Genomic DNA, 24,353 nt, shown 5'->3' with positions numbered 1-24,353 from the left:
CAACGGACACCAACAAAGTGTATTGTTATAACAAATATTGTTGAATAGGAGTACTCTTCGTGGGAATCATTGCTATTTGTCAGTGTGTCGACTGCCCTGTGCGTATGAGGAGTGTATTTGCCTCTGAAAAGAAGAGTGTTTGTTGGACATGGAATGAAAACAGATGTATTTTTGCAGATATGTATGGTACATGAGGTATCTTGCTGGTGAAAAAGCTATAAAAATGTAAAAATTGTGGTAATGATGATGGTATGATGAACAGAATTTATTTTTATTGTATGACTGTTGAAGATTGTGTCAAAAAAACAAAATATATCTTCTGACTTGAATTCTGAATTATTTATGCAAAGTTGGGACAGTGTTACACATGGTTTCTCACTTCCCCACTGTGTGTGTGTGCATGTGCGTGTACGTTCGCGTGCGTTTGTGTGTGCGTACGTGTGTGTGTCTGTGAACATCAGAGGTGGGTAACCCGGCTTCAAAGAGTAAAAAGACTGACCATGTATTTGCTCCACCAACATGCACTAAACCAGCTGATTACAATAATTAGGTCTCCTATCATGCTGAAGAGTTATGCTAATTAGAGTCAGCTGGTTTAGTGCATGTTGGTGGAGCAAATACATGGTCAGTCTTTTTACTCTTTGAAGCCGGGTTACCCACCTCTGGTGAACATGTACAGTATGTAGAGCTGAATATCTTAAAGGACAGTAGAGAGTAATGGCAGATTGCATATCTATTGTATATCTATTGCATTTGCACTCCAGTTTGACTGATTCAGTCTCAAAAAGGAACACTTCTGCAAATGTTATATAGGTTTATTTATTGGGGGCTGGGTGGGGGTGGAGAGAGTAAGTCAAAGTCATGCATAAACTCTATTTGTTATTTTAAACAGGAGAACATCAATAAAGAAAATATAGGTGAAATATATGGACCCCTCTCAATCAATATCAAACTGGTTTAATTGGTTTTTAAAATCCACTTAGCCGTAAATACAAACATGATGGATGTGCAAAAGTTAAGACAGCATAATTATTAAGGCAAAATTGATTAGGATGCTTTTGCTTATTAAAAAGGTGTGTCCAACTGTCCATTTATACAGGAATCTCCCATTCGTAGTTTGTTATTCTATTTGAATTGATTATGTCTTATGTGGATGCTATTGTGTACTCAATATTAACATATTTTTAGTTATAAACGACACTGGATTATATTAAAAAGCAGATTGTGATCTCTTTTTGAAAGAGATTGGGGATTATTGCACATTTTACATTTTTTGTTTTTATGGTAGAACAAAATCCCTGTGAAATACACGAAATGCTATAGAGATGATACAAATGCTACAAATCTCCATTTCCCACTTTAGTGCAGTATTAACAAATTGGGAAATCCATTCCACAATAGGACATAATTTATTCAACCTTGAAAAAATAAAATAAAGGATTTCAATATTCACTGATCAGTGCATTTTGATTTAAATGCATTTATTATTAGGTAGTTTATTAAATTATCTGTAAAATGAAGACAATTTTCCTCAATGTTTTGTATCAGTCAGCTACATTTGTTCATCATTTCACATATCTTCAGTTATTTAATACATGAACATTAACAAGGAAAGAGAACCACAAATATACATAAATGCTGCTGAATAGATAGGCAAGCAATACTGCATTTAACATTACAGACAAAATGATGCAGAGATCAACATTCTATACGAAGATACCTTCTGTTAATTATTTAAACATTTAAAGACAGGGAAAAAACCTGAGAACACAGAGAGAAAGAAATAATATGGTCGGCTAAACCACACGGGGATACAAAAATAAGGTGACTTTCAAAAGACCACAGGCTGTTTCCCAACAGGCCTTTGAGTTCCATTTACAATGCAATGTGCATGCCAATCTTATGTGAAAATTACTGGCTGTTTGGAGGGCTGGACCAACTATTGATCTCAGTGAAGTGGCACGTCTAATGGTCAGGAATCTGGTCTTGACCATGCAGGCTACGACTGTGGCTGGTGGCCCCACAGGATGACGTTCCTCAGGGAGGGGAGAGGTTTCGGTCAGCAGGGTACCTCCCACCTCATAGTGCAAAAGCCCCTCCTCTGTCCTGCCTGCTCCATCTGTGGGGCTATTTCCAGAAATGACTAAGCAGTTCGGCTATAGATGGAAGCGGAAGCTGGCCATGTATATGTGAGCTTGTCTGTCCATTATCTGTACCTGCTTATTGCTGATCAGGATCACAGGAGGTGCTGCAGCCTATCCCAGCATGAATTGGGGGACAGGCAGGAATACACCCTTGAAAGTTCGCCAGTCCATCACGGGACGCACACCATTCACTCGCACACTCATACCTAGGGGCAATTTAGACTCTTCAATTAGCCTACCTGCATGCCTTTGGACTGTGGGAGGAAACCAAATTACCCGGTGGAAACCCACGCAGACATGGGGAGAACATGAAAATTCCACACATAGAGGGATTTGAACCAAAGACCTTCTTGCTGTGAGGCAACAGGGCTACCCACTGCACCACTGTGCACCATGTTTCTGTAATTGGGTGAGAAATACAAAGTTACATTCACTGGTTGACTGGTTGACTACTTATAGTGTATGCATTCAGCTTTTAGCAATACCAGCTTACAAAAGGTGCAAGCTGAACTGGATTTGAACTAACTCAGCAGAGATGTTCTCCAGCTGCTGTGCCTCTTTTGGGAATGTAGGCAGCTTTTTTCTTCCCTTGCTTGCCTTTTTAGGTCAGGTCATTGCTTTTTTTAAAATTTATTTTCATGGAGTTTCTGTGTGCATGTCTTGAGCTGATACAGGACTTCTTGGGTTGTGGGGGAGGGTTAGGGTGTTGTTATATTTAGTTCAGAAATATAACACTTTTAAATTTCAGCTTACAGCATGACTTTACTCGACGGGGGTGACAGGGGTCCTGAGTGGTTCAAGTGAACCGTGTGAACCCCCAATGGATCTGCCCCTGCTATGACAGAGCTTTTATCACATTTGTTATTTCTGTTAAGACTGCTCTTAGATTTCACTTTGCTACTGCTGTCAGCCATTTTGAATGCAACCCATTTGAGTTTCAGCCATATAATTGCATCCACTACAATCAGTCACATAGTTCAATTTGATCATGGTAAACCAATAAATTGACACAGAATGAGCGCAGTGTTGCACATCTTGTTTGCATTATTTTGAAAATCACCCTGTGAGAATCTATGTCCTTCTTTTATGCGCTTTCTGCAAAAAAAAACAGAACTGTGTTATCCAGATTGTAAGCCATTATGAATGTCCACACGCTGGTGAAAGGGTTTGTGAGGAAAGGAGTCCTTAAAAAATGCCAAATGCAAAATCTTCAATTAAATGGGCTCTTCTTCACTCTCTCTCTTTTCATCTTCCTCTTGTTCAAAAACAGAATCAAAGGATGAGAGGATGATGGGTGTAGGGGAAGGGGGAGAGAAGGTGGCACTAACTGTCCCTCGGCTGCTGTTGCTGTTGTTGTACCGTGTCCCACCGTCCACAGTGCTCCAGGCACCATTCCCTTCACCCTCCTTCATTTCCCTGTTTCCTTCCCTCCGTACCTCTCGGTCCCTCTCTCGTGCTGGGGAGGATGGGGCAGAAGAAGTCTGCGGCGGCTTCAAAGATTTCCGACTCCCGTCCCGGAAACTGGCCAAGGGGGGGCGTAACTTTACACCGCTGCGAGTGGAGCCCTCGATGGCTTTTTGCAGCTGAGAGAGAGAGGGCGCAAGGGGGTGAAGAAAGAGAAAAAGGAGACTCAGGCACCAGACATAGTATAAAATATTAAAGAGATGCAGGGCTAAAACAGTGTGTAACAGTGACAAATGGAAAAGGAGATGGATGTGTCCTACCTCCTTCAGGGCCACTACTCCCACCAGTTTCCCAATGCTGGTGACATAGGCATGGCTGAGACCCAGCAAGGAGAACAGGGTATGAGTCTGGCAAGGACAGCAGGGGATTAAAATCATAACAGCAAGCTCAGCTTGTCAGCTTAGACTGGACAACTGCAAAACGACTCCTGATTCATGTACTACAACCAGCTAACAATTAGCAAACAAGGCTGCTCCATCCAACTAAACTAGAGCCTTCTGACGACAATAAACTGATTAATTAGCTGCACGAATAACTTCTTTATAAAAGAGGATGGTTTCAGTCTTTATAAACACAAACAGAATTGACTGAAGTTAATTGTGAATGACCCACCTTGTGAAGGGATGTTCTCTCAACGAGCTGGAAAGGAGAGGGGTCAATGCGTATCTGATCAAAGCCCATTGGTTTATCCATTTCGGCCTCTTCCCAGGCCTTGATCTGCAGCAGCCAATAGATGAGATTATATAGTGTATCACAGTTTGCAATTGAAAGACACAGAGATTTAATTAGGCCAAAACTGGAAAAGTAACAAGACAGTAACCTCTTCTGGTGTCATCGTATCTCTAAGGGGAGGAGGTGCAGGCTCCTAAATATAAACAAATGGAGAGAATAGAGAGACTGTGAGGGTCAAATGTACTTCAGATGATAATCCCTGAAATTGTCTATAATAAATATTTACAAGTGAACCCATTGAATGCAAAGTCATTGAAAACGTATACAAACAGATTATCACAAACTCATGGAATCTCATGGGTCTTCACTACCAGGCAACATTTTCAGTTTTTCATTCCAAAAAGCACAATTAAAAAAGATTTTTTAGCATTTTGAAGAGAAACCCATGAAAAAACTGGCATATATGCTGTAAAACATGGAATTCTGATTGGGTGAGGTTAAAAAAAGACCTAGTACCAGTGCTGACATTTCTGTAAGTCACTAAAATATTAACAGTAATACCAGGATGCTTGGTTAATCTATGGTTTTTCGGTCTGATTAAGGTCAGAATGGTAGTGCAGTGGACACTCACACAAGGCACAATAAAAAAAATCATCACAAAACACAAGCCATGGGCTAAAGATTTATCAGCTGCAATGCAGAAAACAATATCATGTGCACTGCAGTAACAATCCAATATTCACATTTTGAAAAATTAAAATCAAGAAAACTGGGGTACAATAAAAATTTAAAACATGCTGTGTAATAATACATCCTTCACAGATGATACATAAAAGTGACAGAAAAGTCAAAATTGTATTGAAAAACATCATAGGGTTTACTTATGTGGTAAGAGCATATAATTTGAACATACTAAAATGTGAAGTGCCACAATGACTTACTCCCCTTCTTCCAAATAATGATAATCTCTTAATAGATTAATAGTTAAGATTTGTCGGTTTCTGCCTGTTCCTCTTAAGGCTGAGAACATTGGCTCTCTGCTCGCACTAAATATTTCTGAAAAACAGAGGCTACGGTAACTGGGGCATACCTGCGTTTCTACTTCAGACGTCCTGTCAGCAGGAGAAGAGAACAGACCATGCAGGGCTTTTCTTACCGTCTTCAGGGAGTGATTGTCTGCAAGATAAAGCAGGAACAGGACAAAAGTAGAAAAGCATTCGGAAAGAAATAGTTTTTTCTTTCTGCCTAAAAAACACCTGCTTATGGCACCTTTGAGTGTCTTCTTGATGATGTCAACTCACCGGAAGTTGTGTGATTGGAGGATGGCTCTTGGGGTGTGGCAGATAGAACAGGCCCATTTCTCTCATCCTGCAGTGGGAGGTTCTGGGTAACCAAATCAAAAATAAATCAAACCAGAGTAAGGGTAAAAACCAACCGAATTGTGTAATTTCACTGTCAATTTTCATTTTCAGCCAATTTCAGATTCTCTAAAGCATCGCTGTCATTGTGTTCGGCCTTCCAACCCTCTTGGGGCCCTCACTTTTTCACGAACCTCTCCATTCTCTTCACCTCCTTTCTCATCCACTAAGGCAAACGATTCCCGGGTTTGCTTTGAACTCCCACCATGACCTTGCACACTAGGCTGTTGGCTGAGGATCCGCCTTTCTGCGGAGAGCCACCAATCAGAGACAGCCTGCAGTTCAGACCGCTCAATGGAGCCCAAAAGGATCATCGACTCTTAAAGAATAAAGAACACATGATGCAGTAAGAGATAAGCTAAAAGAAACATTAATGCAAAACTACACTAAAAATAATTCCCAGTGTTATGAAATGCTTCTCTTCACAACCAAAGTCAGCAGCACAAATACCAGCGCTATGTGCTGACCTTTTTAAAGAGATCCCAAACTCATTTTATTTATTAAAACAGGAAAGCACTGGGCTATTAATCTTTATCTAAAGAAAAAAGCAAGCTTTACCTTTGGATTCAACTAGTGGAATAGTTTTGAGTGATGTGGACTGTAGAAGGTTGTTCAGCTCTCTGTATGTTGACCGTGAAGACAGGAATCGCACTTTCCTCACCATAATGTCCTCCACAAAGATGTTGTACTGACTGTGAAACAGGGACCCAAGGAGATTGTTAATGAAACACAACTTGCCTGACCTGAACTGTTCAGAGAGGCCCTCCCAGTCACAAAGTAAACATCACTGACAAATGAGTTAACCCAATGTGCCACAAGATTCAGATTTATATTGACAGCTAGACCTTAGACTGAGGATTAGAGCCCAAATGTCTGCAATTGCATTTCTGCCACACCTGATGTGTCCAAAGCCAAGCTCGGGCAGATAGGGCAGTTTCTTGACCTGGATGATTGAGTCATAGAGTGAGGGCTGCAGGCCTTGGGCCACCATGTTGGCCAGGATCACCGCCACCATCATAGGCAGGATGTGAGAGATCTGTCCCGTCAGCTCAAAGCAGATCACTGCAGTGGAGACGGTGTGAGTCACTGCCCCTGTCATAGCAGCTGCTCCTGAGGGAGGGAGGGAGGGAGGGAGAGAGAGGCAGAGAGAGAGGGGGGAGGGAGGGAGAGAGGGAGAGAGAGAGGGGGGAGGGAGGGGGGAGAGAGAGAGGGGGAGAGATAACAGTTTTTGAACAGTAATCTTGGTTTTCTTGGGACTCTCTTGGGAGAAACAAGCTGTGCTTTGGTAATTTCTTTTCTTCATTCCTTTTGTGACTTTAACCTGTCCATTTCTGAAACAGTCCTTGTTCGTTAAGGTAGCTGAACCTTCATCTTTAGATTAAACATTGAATACTCGCAATGTAATAAATTCCTTAAAATGTGGTTGTGCGTTTTACATTTTGATAAAGGTTGATCCAACATGTTGCTCTGTCTATCAACAAAGTCAGTAACTAAACTGATAATTGACATCTTTTTTAATAATTACCTACTTAAATCAAATAAATATGTTTCATATGTCAGATAAGCAAGATGTTTTAACTGCTGATGCACTTGTAGACTGTATTCAGAGTCCCAAACATTGAACGAGGGTATTAGTTGACAAAACAGCTGAATTCTGACAACTCACATTTTAAACAAATTCTCACTTCCCCAACGGGCTGTTCTTCAGGATTGCATGACTAAATCATACATTCAAATATTCATTTTTAGGCATAATATTAAAAATGTATACAATTACATGGGAGAATGTAATTGTAGAATTGTAGAATGGGAGAATTATTCTTTTGTTATTTTTTCAGTTACAGTGAGCTGTTCACTCCTTTCTCTCCAAATCTCACATTTCAATTTGGAGAAGGAAAAAATCCCTTCATGAAATAAAAAACTCACCATCAATTTGAATCTGTTTTTGAAGGTAACATTACTTGTGAATGCAGTGGGCTTTTCAAGTAGTTATGAAGCTGTCCTACCTTAAGAAATGACGATCTGTATAAATGTTGATTGATTTTTGGCTTTCAATGAACATTGAGATAAATGTCATTTCTCTTCACAGTGGTTTCAAGTTACAGACTAGTAAATCAAAAGCACGAGACAGGCAATGACTCTTTTTGCCAAGTAGGACAACATACAATAATATAGCAGTCATATAACTGTCCTATTAGAACCAGTGATATTAAAATTAAATACAGTTCAAATGTAAATGCCAAAATGTAATATTCTAGCACAAGCTAGAGAGGGAGGAGGAGATAGTGGATAATGGAGGAAAAAATGGGGTGATGTTAAGGCTTGAGAGATAAGCACGAAGAGTGGCAAAAAATAAAACATGAGGAGGATACAGATCTGTCGATAAGCTGATCTTAAAAAGAATAGCAGAGGAGAAGAGGACGACAGTTTTGCTGTGGTGAATCAATGGCAGCGAGAGGAGGAGCAGCAGACTGACCAATGACAGCGTACCCTCCCGGCAGGATGCGGTAAACAATCCCGTCAAACAGGATCCCGTTGGGGAAGAGGGTGGCCATGATCTCTCCCACCAACCGGCCGAAAGCGGCTCCTGAAGGTCACAGAGAAGGGTGCGGTTACACCGGCTCTTTCACATTTGATATAAAGGGCCTCGCTGGCTACTCAACTATGCACAAAAAAAACATCAAATGACAGAGCAATGGAGGTAAAGTCAATACAGGGATCTTGCGCTTTCAATTTTAGCCTTTGAGCAAATGAGATTTCCTGTAAAATACCACGATAAATCTTTAATGCTCACCCAACACAAAGACTGGCATGAAGGCACCGGAAGGGATAGGCATAGTTGTTGAAACAGCAGACATCCAGAACTGAAAGATGAAGAGCCATTATGAACACATTTCCTTAAGCATATTTTCATCTGTAGGTATCTAGCAACAAAGATTATATTACATTACATGACAGGCATTTAGCAGACGCTCTTATCCAGAGCGACTTATACAACTTTTACATAGCATTTACATTGCATCCATTTAAACAGCTGGATTTATACTGAAGCAAAGTACCTGCTCAAGGGTACAACGGCAGTATCCTATCTGGGAATCAAACCTGTGACCTTTAGGTCACAAGACCATTTCCTTACCCATTATATCACACTGTCACACCCAAGATGTCACAGCCTTTAATTGGCACTTGGCTACAATGATTTTAAAAGACTTTCAATGTCCATGTCATTTTTATTGTAAGTTTCTGCCTGTTGGTCTCCATGCAGAAGTACACTGAGATAGCTTAGAGAGGAGGAGAGGAAGGAGGGTTACCTTCATGACGAAGAAGACAAGGAGGATAACAAAGACACTGACTTGAGGGTGCAGCCAGGCTGCCGAACGCCCCAGGCCAGGAGGAAGAGGGAAACCTGAGATTTTGGTCCAGGTGAAATTATCAAAGAGAGAATTGATGCACTCTCTGGGCATCAACTGGAGAGGGAGAGAGAGGGATGATGAAGAAGAGAGCATTGGAAAAAGGTAGGAGAAATGGACATGGGAAATTTGTGGAATATTGTACATAATGAAACAAAAGATGCCTGATTCAATAAGGACTGATGTCTTTTTGTCGGGTATGGGTGCTCACTCTGATTTAATTTACACCCAGGTGACACCCCTAAAATGTCACCTGTTTTGGATTGTTATAAGCATAACGTATTCAAAGTAAGTACATAATTTCTGGAAGCAGTAAATCTCCCTTTTGTCCCAAAGCAGTCATTCAGTTATGGAAACACAAGCCACTGAAGCCACCACAGTTGTCAGTGCTTGCGCTACTCCAGGATATCAAAATAATGAAAGCTACTCATGAATGAACAGAGAGGGAACATCAGAGATCGATTTCTGACCTCTCCAGCCATGAACTGGCCAAATCCTGGAGGAAAGGTCAAAGTTGCAATCACAAAGGTCACGAAAGCTGGAAAAACCAGTCGACTGTAAAAAAAACAAAAAAAAACACGGGTTACACCATAAGATTGAAACATTACACAATGTATTGTAAATTGTATCCTTTCTTTATGTAAATTACATGTAAAGTTCCTGTCAGTCACAATAAGCTTCTGTGTTGAAATTTTTGAACCTTCTTTGAAGAGTGGCATACACACTTTGACCTGTATTATTGCAAGAGTGAGTGTGTTACTCTGAGGTGTGTACAGTAAATGCTCCCTTCTCCGCTCCCTCACTGTTTTGTCAGAAAGCTGGTCAGTGCATTCTCCATCCTCATAACCAGAACCACTTGGCGATTCAGATAGACAAAGAAGGCTCCCAGAAATCCACACGAAATTCTGTAGGGAGAACAAAAATATTGAAAATTTCGATGCATCCACAATGACAAGGGCTGAATCTGTAACAAAGCAAGTCTACTACTTCAGTGTTATCGCAACATATTTGGTGCAGCGTATATAACACGTGTACAGTTGTAACTAGATGTGGTTTAAAATATAATTGTTGACATGCTTTCACGTACTCTTTCTCTCTCTCACCCAATGATGGCGAATGCTGGTAACTCCTGCAGATCAAAGGGGAAATCCATCCGGAAATTGGTGCGGAAAAGAGCAGTGATGGTAACTGAAACAGGGTAAAGTTCCCATTATCCACCAGCCACTGTGGCTAGTGGTTTTCCAAAGTCACTAGCCACTCAGCATTTTCACCGGCTGAAATCCCCCCCCCCCAAAAAAAGTAATAAATATGTTGGAGAATGTAACTGCATGCACTTGTTTGGACATATCATTTGATTTGAACAGAAACTATTATAGCTATCTGTAAGAGTAATTTTCTGATTGACAATATATGTGTGTTAACATAAAGACAAACACGTGATTAAATATATCCTTTATTACTGTTTTGATTATTGTTATACCATGTATCCCAATGTAAGTGATTAGAAATATACTCTTTATAGCAAATAGTTTCAGATCAAGTGTTTAAACCTTTGCATAGTCTGTTCTGAGTTCAGGAATGTGAGGAGGCACCCTGTACGATAGCTGTTCAGTAACATAAAAGATAAATGACCTAGGCCTAAGTGGAAAAAAACAGGTTATCCCATCTTCCAGGACTTGGGAGGCCTGGTGGATGGCACCGCTGGAAGATTTATTGTACGCTCAAACTTATCTGAAGACTAAATACATTTAGGAGACCAAGGTGACTGGGTGTCCACTGCTAAAGAGGGTAAAGATTAATTAGGGCAGAGTGCAGCTGTTCGCGTTCGAAGGAAAAACACGCCTCCTGTGCATAATGGAAAGTTACTGAGATTGTGAATATAAGGAACGGCCTATGTATCTAAAACTTAAGAGAGTTTTGTGAGTGCTCTCTCATTCTTTTTTCTCCTTGAAAGTTGAATAAAAGTCTTATTGATCTTTGAAAGTGCTGTGACTGTGTTATCAAAGAAAGGATCTCACCTCTGGGTATGCGGGGAAGGGAAACAGTAATTTCCCTGACACTATCCAACCTGAGTAAACCCTATGTGTGTATGTGTGTGTGTGTCTGTGAGAGAGAGAGAGAGAGAGAGAGATAGGCTCAGGTATCGTATGCTACTGGGTTAAACCGAACGCTGCAATAATGGACATCAATCTGTCAAAGTTTGTGCTCCTTTGCCAGGCTATTGTTGTTTTCTGTGTTTGATATGGCACTCGTTGTCAATTCCGTGTTTTCCATTCACTACTGCAGAATTTGAATCTGCGCTCTCCACTAGCATCGCTAAACGAAAATTTTAAAGCCGCAATGAGAATACACAGTTTGTATGCAGCGCCATGTTTGGCAGTGGTTTGATTTTGGGCAAGTTCTCCTTCTTATTGGGATGGCAGGTAGTTACACCATGGCGGGGCGGCACGCCCCATACCTATACAGCACCAATCACTTATACTCCGGGCGCCACTGAGGAGGCAAGACATGAGAGAGAAAACTGGATGGGCCAATGGGATGATCACACAGTCTGAACCCAGAGCTCATGGGATTTTCAGTATTTTGTAGCATCACCTTATACATTTGAATGTAAACATATGTTCAGGGCTTGATATTAATTGACCTCTTGGTAGCATTTTCAATGAAAAAATCATTGCAGCTTACAAAAGTCATCTGAAATTAAGTTAATATGTCTATCTCTTTTATATAATGCAAATGCTAGCCCTTCATGTGTGGTAAAACATATATAATTCAGTCACACAGAGATGTACAAAATTGTCTCATTGAAGTCATTGTTTATCTAGACATCCAGTTGACACATTAGATTGTGGATTTATCATTGGTATGCACATTTGTATTCCATTGTAGTTTCTACCATTTTCAAGGTCAAATACTTTTCTCAGGAAATACTATTTATTCCATTTATTATTATATTATTTATTTAGATGTAATATAAATATAGGGAGTTTCTTACCAGCATCTTTATTCCACACAGACAGCACTCGGAATATGAACGCACTGAAAGTGGCAGCAAAATATCCCCTCCAGTAATTTCTTACGGCAAAGTACGTGGATGTGACTTCAATACTGAATAGCACCCCTGGTGGCAAAAGACAGGAAGACGCCTGAGTACACCACGGACACTGGACTAAATATGTACAGATTCTGAACCTCAGGTTTTCCTAAATGAAAAAGAAAACTGATTTGACTTGATTTTTTAAATTTACACAATTACACAATAAAAGACCTAAAAGGTTGCCAACATTATACATAAAATACAAGACATATGTGTGGGAGAAGAAAGAACCCTTAGGGGGTTTATATGAGCCCTGCCCAAAATGATAATACATGCACATCACACCAGAAGTAAATAAAACCAAACCGTCAGAAAATATACCCTGCATCAACTATCAGCAGTTCATAACCACAAGGAAATACAGCATGATACGTGTCAGTGTTAACTTGGTAAAGATATCGCCGTTACATGCACTGCAGTTTGTGCGGTTTTCATCGAGCCTATATCCACTCATATAGCAGTTTGATTTGATAATGTAGTGTGAGGCTTAGATAGACCTAAATATGCCAGCTGAGATGTGCTGCTACAGCCAAATGCTCAATTCCTTCATAACTATATCACATTTTCAGAACGAATCTTTAAGAGACAAAATGGAGCACAGCATTCTGAAAAGATGGTATGTGGGAGATCAGACTGAACTGAGAACGTCAGCCGAGGGAAACTCCTTAGGGTATATTTTGGCCTTGTTTTTTGAAAGCACTTTTATTTTTCTCAGTAAAGCTACAGCTTATTCAGAAAAGAGAATAAGAGATGAAGAAAAGAGAACGAGAGACGTAGCGAGGTTTACCTCCCAGAGGAGTGCCGAAGCAGCAGCCCACCCCGACAGCGCAGCCCACCGTGAGGATGTCTGTGTAGCAATACGGGTTCTACTGACACCAGAGAGAAAGAGAGAGATGGGGGAGACATGGAGAACAGGAGTGGTAAAGGAAAAGAGAGAAACGGGGGACAGCGTCAAATGAGGAGCGAGCAAAAAAGGGAGAAAAGAGGCGCGTGGGAGAAGAACAAGAAAGAGGAAGATGCAAAGAAGAGAGTGACGGGTAAAAAAAAAGAATACAGGCAGCAGCAGTAATCCAGGAAGAGAAATGGGTGCAAGAATGAAAGAAAAGAGTAAGAAAAGGACATGAAAGACATTGTGAATTATAAACACACTGGATAACACACTGGATTGCATGATCACCTATCAGAGCAATGATAGACTTAGTGAGAGTGGTAAATATCAGAAAATAAAAGATTTTTCAAAATGTAGAAGACCAGACTCATGTAAATGATATGAGTGTAGCTCGATCACAAATGACGGGCAGCGTGGTACTGGCAAAGCATAAGCACATTAAAAACAACAAGAATGAAATGCAGGGCATACACTGAGCATCAACATAGCATTGCAATACTTAAGCATGTACTGTACCATTTTAATAAAATCAAGTGTGCCAGTTCTGGATATTGCTGAATGGATTTTGGTGATAGTTTGTTGTCACTTTAACTCAGAGGAGATTTTGCAGGTGCTGCATTAGACTACTGCACCTGTGTTTCTTTTCTTAGTGTGGGACTCTGCTTACCTGGTAGACACCGGAGAAGCAGGACATGAATTTGCTGAGCACAGCTGCACAAATACTGGCAATGTGCACGAACGGGCCCTGGAAAGGGAGAGGGGGGTGCATGAGGAAAAAGAAGACAATTGCACATCGCATTTTATGCTTGAAAACTAGTCTATTTATGAGGGATTATTCATAATAATGTGTCTTTTGAGTGTCCGTACAAAAAAAAAGAGGAAATGATGTCATGATAAAAGTTCCCTATGTTATGAAAAAAAAAAAAAAGTGAAGTGCTCTGAAAGATAAATGACAGCAGAATCTGTCCACCTCTTTCCCCACAGGTATCCCACTGCCGAGTCCAGCGGTCAGGCCGATGACCTTGGCCACAAAGGCCTTTAGAGTCAAATATTCCTTCAGTACCACCCCTCTGAGGATGGTCTTCAGTTCTGGTATTCCAGAACCTGAGAGAGAGAGAGAAAGAGAGAGAGAACATCAGAAGAAAGCAGCAGGACTACAACAAAGTTATCAGTGTGGCAGGCACACCGAAGCTGTGCTTTATTGCGTTGTGCATTGGCATGTCGTAGATGACCTTATTACACTGATTTATGCTGGTCGTAAAAAGGGGGTTGATCAAAAAGAGGATGTGAAAGGTGCCAGTACATAGCGTGGAAGCAGTGCAGGCCACACCTGCAAGGCACGCTTTGCCATAGATTGCAGGTGTTATGCCATTCTGTCCCCATTAATCTTGCGAACCCGGAAAGCATGTGCCTGTAAGATGATCCCCGAGCCACAAATGTACCTAGGGCCATGCTATCAGGCCGCAGTCAATCACAATGCGTGGGGTAATATAATGATTAGGGATTACACACAGAAACATGCATACACAAACACACACATACATGCACATGCATGCACACACACCCAGACACATACTGTACATACTACTGGGTGAAACACGACAATCAGGTGAAACTAAATATCTGTGGGATATATAAGCAGTGGCTGCTGAAAGAGGAGAGAGGAACTCTGGGATAGGTAAGTGAGATGGGGGTGTTAGGCGGGTGCAGGACAGGACGGGACGGGGACCGCAGTACACACCGATGGCCTGCGGGGCGACCAGCTGGCAGAACAGGGAGGAAAACAAGATGAGCATCATGGGATAGGCGACCCAGGCCAGGTACTGCAGGGGAACATTGCCATGTAGCTGGCTGTGCATCCACTTATACACTGAGATCACATGAAGAGAAAGGGAGGGAAGGAAAGAGGAAACTATTAATGCCAGTTTTAGTTTTACAGGCAGACACCATCACTGTGATCTATCTCAAACCTAAGCCCTCTATTTATAATAATAATAAGAATAATATATTATTACTATTTTCTGTATTTTTTTATAAAGATTGAAATCACAGACAATCCTGATTTTCTGTTAAGCGTTGTGCTGTTGGCATGGGCATATTAGTCATAAAGTATTCTGGGCTTTGAAAGTGTATTTGATGTTTTTTGAACGCTTCAACATGGCAACCTGGTTTGTGCACATTCTCTTTCTCTCACTCATGCACCCGGGGGCTGCACAAAGTACATCCGATATTCCTCTCACTGCAGTTTGAAAAACAGCTTAGGTTTGATCATTTCTGTCTGACAGCGTGTTACATTAAAGAAGGTCATCATTAATAATCATTCAATGGATTAGTCCTGCAATCTGTAATGACATGTTAATCTTTTTAATGTATTCAGATATGATTACAGAAGGGAAGGTATTCATATACAGACAGGTGACAAATTAAAGGAAAAACCTGAATAAATGAGTGGAGAAACATAATGAATGCAGATGCTTCCATACAGGTTTACTGCATGATACAATTAAGCAATTAACATCCATTCATGCTCTGTGGCGTGTATAAAAATGCTGAGCAGGTCCAGCTGACCTTGATTTTGGATCAAGATGGCTAAGTGACTTTGAAAGAGGGTTCATTACTGGGGCACGGATGGAAGGAGCTTCAGTCACAAAGACTGCTCAACTGGCAAGTGTTTCAATAGGTGACATTTGTTGACCGTGATGCTTGTGCATTAGTGCAATATGTAAGGAAAAACGGAACAGAAACTCTTCCTCAGGTGACTGAGAATGTCAATGCAGAACGTGATCAGACTGTGTCAGCAAGAACAGACCGTCGACAACTACATGAAGAGGGATATTATTGTAGGGTTGCAGTGAATAAACTCCTTATTACAAAGACAAATTCACATTTGAGAGTTCAGTGGTGCAAAAACCATAGGCACTGGTGTACAGAGATGTGGAAAAAAGTGATATGGTCAGATGAGTCATCCATGAAGGATGACTCATGAAATGATTAAATATTTCTATTCCGATGGATCTCTTCCAGGATGACAGTGCCCCCATCCACAGGGCACGAGGGTTCACCGAATGGTTTGATGAATATGAAAATAATGAACCATGTGAATCATATGCTATAGCCTTTGCAATCACCAGATCTCAACCCAATTGAACACCTATGGGAGATTTTGGACCGATGTCCACCATCAAAACGTCAAATGAGGGAATATCCTTTGGAAGAATGGTGTTCCATCCCAGGCTTGTAGAATCAATGCCAAATCGCACTGAAGCTGTTCTGGTGGCTCGCGGTGGCCCAACACCTTACTAAGATACTTTATGTTGGTTTCTCCTTTAATTTATCATCTGTCTGTAGGTATATATGTATATCGTATATGTATATAGATATACATATACGATATACATTACATATCAATAACATATCTCATCTTATCAAAGTCAATAAATTACAACTAAAAAGATCACTTCATTACTGCTACGCAGTAGACCTACATATACATATTTGTGATAAGTTCATTTTTGGTAAACGGCATGTTATTCATTTTTTTAAAACTTTTTTGAAGGCTTATTAGTGACCTGACTAAGCAAAGGGGAGCGAGACAGCAGCAGGACTGCAAGCGGGACGTTATTGGCTTGGAAAAGGGACACACTCATTTGCGGTAGGTGCATGGGTACTGTATTTTATTGCTTCACGCATGGCACAGTTGACCTCATTACGCTGATTTATGTTGGTCATAAACAGAGTTGATCAAATAGATTGTGTGAAAGTCACAGGCCCATAGTGTGTGTGGACACCACAAGTAGCAATATAAGCTGTACGCAGGTGCTGCCTTGTGTGATTCTTATAGCAAACCTGGCAAGTTTGTGCCTTGTAGATGATTTCTGAGGCATCTATGTGCCTAGTGCCACGCTGTCTGATCACCATCAATCACTATGAGCGAGGTGGTTCATATATAAGCCTCCACATTATCCACAAAATTTTGGAACATTTGTATTGAATCTGTTAACTCCAATACAGTAACGCAGTAGTACAGGAGGTTAGTAATATCTTTTTGCTATTCAGGTTTATAGTGACATTACAACCTGGGTAATAGCCAACATCTGTAAATTTCCCACCATACATATAAAAAGATTTTTTTGCAATTGTTGCTATGGTGCTGGGAAGACCTTATGTTTATGCATTCTAATTTGGTAGCCTGCAATTTGGTTCAGGTCCACTATGTGTCTCTGTAGTGTCTCTTTTAATATACACAAGATGGTACATACTTGACTTGTCACAAAAGAAAGATTAATTACATAAAGAGATGTAACTACTTCAACTGAATGTATTTACTTCAATGGGTAAAGCAACATATCTGAGAACAGGTTCTACAACATCCTGTCCTAAAATTCACCTGATGCAAGCTTGCTGAACCAGTATTAATGAAATGATTACTTGAAATTATTCAGGTAACCTGATGTATTTAGATATTGATCAAAAGTCTTGATGTTGTGGCAGGACTGAAATACAGGTTAAAGAAGGCTCTAAGAAATACATGGCCTTGTGGGCATTGTAGTACCTTGAAGGCTCTTGGCACTGGCATAATCCATGCTCCAGCTCACCAGTGCCATACTGATACCCAGCAGCACTAAGAAGATCCAGTCTTCTCCCAGCTTTGTCACAATGTACCTCTGTACCCGTGCCACACAGTCTGAATAAGAAAGGAGACTATATGACAAATGGGCCTCACATAGCAGTACTGAATCAGAATACAATAATATAATAAGTAAAGTCATGAACATTATTGATGACTGTTGAGTCAACGTTTGTGCCAACTGACCTATTTAAATATTTAGATATTTATATTGTTTTACACAAATTACCAAAATTGAGGATGCGGGAACTTATAACCTTTTACAGAAATATTCATATATAATATAATTTTACAGCCCTGATTACAGTTACAGAAAACCCAATTGAACAAAACTGCATGGCACAAATGTCATTTCTTCTCTCCCCCCCCCCATTCTGTCCTGACCTTTACCCGCATCACTTACCCCCTACACCCCCAACCAAGCCCCCCCCCCCCCACACACACACCTCACCTTGACATTTCGAGCAAGGATGGGGCTTCTTCGCCGGTGCATTGTGGGCCTGTTCAGGGGGAGGGGCTCCAGTTTCCAGGGCAGCAGGATGGCGCGGGTCGCCGGCACGCCCTGCTGGAGACGACTTATCGGCGTGTTTCTTCCATTCTTTTTCTGTCAGCAGGCGAGCGGCTTCGATCCGTGCAGAACTTCCCAGGTGCTCTCGGTACTCTCCATATAGCTACAAAGGGCGGGAGTGGAGAACACGGTACACGCAGTGTTTCCTGCTACGGCCAGCTTTTACTAAGGAATCATGCTGCCATTGAGAAATAGCATCGTCACGCTGCATGTGAATGGATGACATCTTCAGTGAAGAAAAAATAGGTTTGTTTTTGTTCATATATTTTGAGCCCTGACATGTTTTAATTTCTGACACCATACTTAATAGTTTTAACTATTTATTTGCTTTCTATCAATTAAGTATAACTTAACTGTGAGATCCTACTTCATTGTAAACTACCAAAATTATAAAAATAACTTTGAGTTGAATTCCCCTCCATCACCCACAACATCAAATCGGCAGAGGATAGCAACACAACCTTCCATATGAGTTTGCCACCACCTCACTTCATAGCTGTAAGCTGAAAATCACCAGAAACCTGCATTAATTCCAATAAAATGCTGCTGATGACCATGAATCAACTGATGAACACAAGAGAAATAATAGCATTATTGACAGCTTCCACCAAATTAAGCCTTGAAACCCGTCTTAATCAGCTTCTCCCCGATGATCTCTCTTCTCCGAGGCGCATGCCGATTGCCACTTCACCAGCTGAGCTGTGCATTCACTGCATGGGAAGAGTGCAGCTGGTGAAGGCAGGCAGCTAGTGCCCGGTTGATTAAATGAGCCAAGAAAAGGTAATGAGACAGAGTCAAAGCTGCCAAAGGAAACCCTCACTAATTGGGTGATGCTACGGCCAATTATGTGCCACCTTACTGGGTGGCTGGCCACAGTCTGAACTGGCACAGAGGGGACTCTATACTCGACCATGGAGCCTTGTATAGAATAAAGCCAACTGCATTTAAGATCTGTGTTGGGGAACTGTAGGTAGAAGATGAACATACAGCTGATGAACAGAATAACAATACAAAATGATGTAACATCGAGTCTAACTGGACCATGTGTACTTTCAACAGTGTTATATTGACAGACACATCACAAACACAAACTGATTAAATTGCACACTACACTAACCTACAGTATCATTGCTAGTGTTTGCAATAAAACTAACAGAACATAGTACAGTGTCTGCTCATGCAAATATAATATGGTGTTTTAATCAGGGTTACTTGAACTTTGGAGAACAAACTGAAATGTGATTTTCACCATGTCAGGGTAGTGGTGGGCAGTGGTGGTTGGAATATATGCTGGGTTTTTTTTTCTACCAATACTTGTGCTCAACTAGCTAATTAGCAATATACACAAATGGTAGTTCACTTGGATTAAAGCACAGTAAAAGTAATCATATCAGGACAAATAGTCTTCAGCTGTCACTTGTGACCTTATCAACATCAGATAACATTGCATGACTACATTAAATTTTATTACAATTCTCAGGAATTCAAAAATGCAGTATGATCAAGAAGGCACAGAGGCCTATTTATAATCAACTGTTGTAATGTTAACCTAACAAACATCTATTTGTATTGTCACTAAAGAAAGTACCACTAGGCATAACTGCCTAGCAACCTGTCATGTAACAATATTGACTGATGCCATCCGGACCAAGCCACGCATGATAACGATCAGTTTACAGACTTTGTATAAAACTCCTTGTGAATGATGTGATGTTTGATAAGAATCCTGACCAGAACATTGAGCTTGTCTGTGCGTGGCTGCTCTCTTCTCCCGGGCACTTGCTCTAATATTGCCTGAGAACTGCACCCCTGTCTGTGCCTGATGTTTTTCTCTGGCTGCGGCCTGAGCCTGAGCTGTCTCTCCCCCTGGTCCCTCCAGTCCCTCACAGCTTTAACTATACATTATCCGAAAGGAAATCCAGAGGAAGAAAGATAAAAATAAAGGCTGTCTAATGGGGGTCAGGGGAGCCATGGCGCAATCTGAAGAGGTGAGTCTTCAGTCTCCGTCAGTAGGTGGGCAGGGTTTTCTGCGGCAGTGAGAAGCTCATTCCTGCACGGGGTGGTCAGAACAGGCAGAAACTATTCATGTGGTGTATGGTGACATTTTAGGCACATTTCTGAATTCCCTGTCAGTTCCAGCCATAAATGATGTAATTAATGGCTTAAAGCTGCTAATAACTTACTTAATTAAGCAATTTAGAGAAGAAGCTGATGAGGCTATCTTTAGTCAACCATGGATCATGGTGATTAGGAAGCTCAACTCTGTGCAGAATACCATGCAAATGACAGAATGAATCAAATGAAACCTGAGCTAATTTTATTCTTTATGTTGAAATGCTTTTAAATTGTTCTGTTTTTATCCATACTTTTCTTAAGTAGATTCCCAAATCCCCACCACCACCCTCATATACAGCCACGTACAGGGGTGTCACTGGGGGGAGCTGATTACCCAGGGCCCAAAGGCAGGGGTGGGTGGTGGCTCAAAAGGCCTGGACTAAAAAGTTTGCTTTGGTCTACAATTTTAAGGGGGCCCACAGAGACTGCATATGCACAGGGCCCAGAACTCTGAGCCCACATGCTCACACGCATACCCCTCTGTGTCCCAAATTCTTACTCAACCCTCATCCTCTCCCTCTCTCCTGGTGAAATCCTACTCTGGGGATTATATATAGCCTCCGTGTGACCCACTGTTCACCGAAACACTTAACGACAGCTCTTTCTCTGACTACGTGTCTTCAAGTCCAGATTCAATTCTGCTTCATTTATTGGTGGGAAAAAATTGCAATACCCAAACACACATTGGCATCTATTAATCTAACTGGGCGGACATTTGTTGAAATTATATCAGAGAACCTTATCCAGGTGCAATAATATGAATGGCGATGATACCAAAGATGTTGACGATCTATTTTTCTGATGATAGATTCTGTTACCGCTTTGAGTTCTCGGAGCACCACCATAGCTGACACCTTGGAAATGTATCTGTACAGCAGAGCTTCCTGGGTACTGTATGGGACCCCACTCAAGAGGGTGACATCACCCCCTGAGTTAATATGCACGCTTTTATTATTACCTTTCAAAATGACTTGGCAGTAAAATTACACCGTGAGATAAACATGTTTCCAGTTGGGAACGTTTTGGTAAAAGGATATGTTTGAGATCGGCTCAGACTATAGCTGTTTCATATTCAGCTTTCTTTTGATTCTTCAAAAAAGAAATAAATGAACTAGACATAATTCAGTTCTAGAAAATATATTTATATTGTCCAGACTTCCAGAAGAACTTTATCATTTCAACAAATGGGTGTTCCATGTTAGTAGGCATTAGTATTGGGAAAAGGGGGAAAACAACAAGTGGTAATTATCATATCATATCACCGCAATAATAATTGGTGATGATAATCAGTAAAATGAAAAGGTGATACGTAACAGAAAGAAGCATTCATTAATCATTGGGTTACAGTTCTGCACTACCTGCATACTTATTATGTAATCAGTTTATCCTTCATTGCATTGTGGGATATGTTGGCATTCAAGAAAGGAAGAAGGCAGCCTACCATGGCAAAAAGAGAATATAACTTTAATGTAATTTCTTGCAGTCCTGGTGAGCTCGCAGTTATGCCCAGCTCAGTATGAAAATACGACAGAAAACACTACAATTTAACACTACATTTAAATAAAATTTCTCTTATAAAAAATGACATTTAACAAGACAGAATTAAACTGTGCATTTAATAGTCATTTTCAGTTGTAGCACGCCAATGTTGGTTTCACATCTGTCATTTTCCTTGCCGGTGTAACGGGCACACGTGTTTCTGTCTGTCTCTAAAGATAGGTCTTTCTTTCACTTCAGTTCATGGTTGGCAGAATAAGTTGATTGAATTGCATACTTTCCTCCAGCCTGCTACAGACAGAGAGTCTAAAACTTTCCAATAGATCTAAAATAATTTTTAAAGATTTTCTTTCTTATCAAAACTGTTTCATGCATATGTGAAGTACTTTCTGTTTAATGCAACCATAGAAAATTCTTCTGTCTCTGATTTCACAACCAGTCACACAACCATACAATTGCAATTATAAGCCACAGGAAATTTCAGTTCTGATCCAGGCAAATGCAATTTTAATAGAAGCTAACCACAAGCTTAAATGCTAGAAGGGCGACATCTCTGGATATAGCTCTGTTCACTGGGTGACCATGTAAACACAAGGTTATTACGGCACACATGCAATACACAGCCTCATATTACAACAGACAGACAAACAGATAAAAGAGTGAGGTGATTGGGACAGAGTGACAGAGAGAGGGACAGACAATTGACCTATATGTAAATGCCTTATTTACAATCCAATATTTAAAAAAAATACTGTGTGGGAAAATTATTCACAATATTGTTGTACAACGCTTGCTGAAACAGAATCAAAAATAATTTCAATCATGTCTGTATTTTAACTAATAAAATGCCATAGCGAAAAAGCTAAATACTAAGTGCTTAACTTTATATTTGGAATATGATTCACACATATCATAAATATAGATTTCTTGAGTCCATTAAAGACTTCTAACAGCAGACTGCACAATTCTGACTGATGACTAATTCTGACTAACTCACTGTAAAAAAGCATACGGCCATACAAGCACTGTTTCTACAAAATATACAAAAATAAAATGAAAGCACAGAGACACGGAGGTCAGATGAGATGCGTGTTCCCTAAGAAGACCCCAGGCAGGTAAAAGGAGTTTCAAACAGGGGCAGGAAAAGACACAGCAGTACATTCACCTGCACAATATCCCTGGATACTAAACACTTGCATAATCAGGGAGTTTGAAAGCCACTGACAACCTAACGCCCGGTGAGAGAGGCATTAGACCGGAGAAATCAAGTTATACAGGGATTTTACAACACAACTCTGGCATTATGGCAAAAAAAGAAGGTTGACTCTGTAGATCACAGCATGAGACAGGTGGACAGAGGGCAAATGAAGGAAATGGCAGAGAGTAGAGAGTGAAAGAGAGAGGCAGAGGTGACAGACAGACAGAGAGAGAGAAAGGAAAGGCTTACTGACCAGGGTATGCTGGTACCTTAGAGCTGTCCGTTGCGACGCATCTGCGGCCATTGACACACTGTCACTGATCCAAAAATAACCCCACTGTCTGTCTCAGCATTACCACCCGGGCAGTACGCGGCGTCTCAGACACACACACACACACACTCTCTCTCTCTCTCTCTCTCTCTCTCACACACACACACACACACACACATGCACTCTCACACTCACACACACACACTCTCTCTCTCTCACACACCCACACGCACTCTTTCTCTCTCACTCACACACACACACATACACTCTTTCTCTCTCACACACACACACATACACTCACACACACTCTCTCTCTCTCTCTCTCTCTCACACACACAAAAACACACACGCGCATCCACTGTCTCTCTCTCTCTCTCTATCACACACACACATACACAGACTCACTCTCTCTCTCTCTCTCTCACACACACAAAAACACACACGCGCATCCACTGTCTCTCTCTCTCTCTCTCTCTCTCTCTCTCTCTCACACACACACACACACACGCCGTGACTAGTCCGCGCGGTGGACAGGTCGGTACACTCTGCTCACTGCTGATTGTGCCAGATGGAGGATCACGGTGCGTGAAAATGATGACAGCACATGAACTTCACGCTTTCTTTTATTAGCTCCCTGCACTGGCTGCTTCACATTTACAATACTGGCATCCACGCACATCCTCCGGTTGCCCCTGGCAATAAGTGGCTTTGATCACCTGTTCATTCATGCGTTTGTGTCGGTGGCCATATTGGAGTCAGAGGGAGGCTGTATTTAACTGCATTGATTCTCTCGCAAACAGATTTTAATCTCAATGAGATTTCCTCAATTCAGTAAAGGTTAAAAAATATAAATCCTGCCACACTAGCTTCCTGGAAAACCTGTGTTCCTCAATTCAGTTCACATTAGGCAATATTTCAGTAATTATTGCTTTCCGTAAATTCCAATTTAGTCACCCAGATGATTTCATTTTTCTGTGTATCTG

General features: G+C 41.0%; 1 protein-coding gene across 3 annotated transcripts; it reads right to left on the bottom strand.

The window, feature by feature from the left end:
• Positions 1 to 1,448: 1,448 nt before the first annotated feature.
• Positions 1,449 to 23,949, bottom strand: LOC135261582 (chloride channel protein 1-like). 3 transcript variants are annotated; one of them, XM_064348057.1, is made up of 23 exons: positions 23,353 to 23,949; positions 18,173 to 18,392; positions 17,647 to 17,778; positions 14,836 to 14,964; positions 14,065 to 14,198; positions 13,762 to 13,839; positions 12,993 to 13,071; positions 12,104 to 12,229; positions 10,212 to 10,296; positions 9,912 to 10,013; positions 9,579 to 9,663; positions 9,052 to 9,165; positions 8,493 to 8,562; positions 8,175 to 8,285; positions 6,595 to 6,808; positions 6,257 to 6,390; positions 5,821 to 6,017; positions 5,582 to 5,663; positions 5,371 to 5,456; positions 4,429 to 4,473; positions 4,221 to 4,325; positions 3,869 to 3,955; positions 1,449 to 3,727 (listed from the first exon to the last, which is right to left on the bottom strand). In XM_064348057.1, the coding sequence occupies exons 1-23, from the start codon at positions 23,401 to 23,403 to the stop codon at positions 3,359 to 3,361; spliced, it is 2,835 nt and encodes a 944-aa protein (XP_064204127.1). In that variant the 5' UTR covers positions 23,404 to 23,949; the 3' UTR covers positions 1,449 to 3,358. The 3 variants fall into 3 exon arrangements, with proteins under 3 accessions (XP_064204127.1, XP_064204125.1, XP_064204126.1); XM_064348055.1 differs by having other exon boundaries at positions 9,010 to 9,165; positions 23,353 to 23,948; XM_064348056.1 differs by having other exon boundaries at positions 5,833 to 6,017; positions 9,010 to 9,165; positions 23,353 to 23,945.
• Between the last annotated feature and the right edge of the window lie 404 nt (positions 23,950 to 24,353).

Source organism: Anguilla rostrata, chromosome 8 (assembly GCF_018555375.3).
Source record: "Anguilla rostrata isolate EN2019 chromosome 8, ASM1855537v3, whole genome shotgun sequence".
Taxonomy (NCBI): Eukaryota; Metazoa; Chordata; class Actinopteri; order Anguilliformes; family Anguillidae; genus Anguilla; species Anguilla rostrata.
Note: the sequence above shows the minus strand (reverse complement) of the source record. Positions and strands in the feature narration are given on the sequence as shown.

What these genes read in the sequence shown, in the direction of transcription:
- LOC135261582 (XM_064348055.1), bottom strand. Translation starts at nt 23,403, where the DNA reads ATGGCCGCAGATGCGTCGCAACGGACAGCTCTAAGGTACCAGCATACC. An exon ending in GGATACCTGTGGGGAAAGAG is followed by an intron (nt 13,840 to 14,064) that starts GTGGACAGATTC and finishes CTCCCTTTCCAG; the next exon opens with GGCCCGTTCGTGCACATTGC. An exon ending in TCCACTAGTTGAATCCAAAG is followed by an intron (nt 6,018 to 6,256) that starts GTAAAGCTTGCT and finishes TTATTCTTTAAG; the next exon opens with AGTCGATGATCCTTTTGGGC.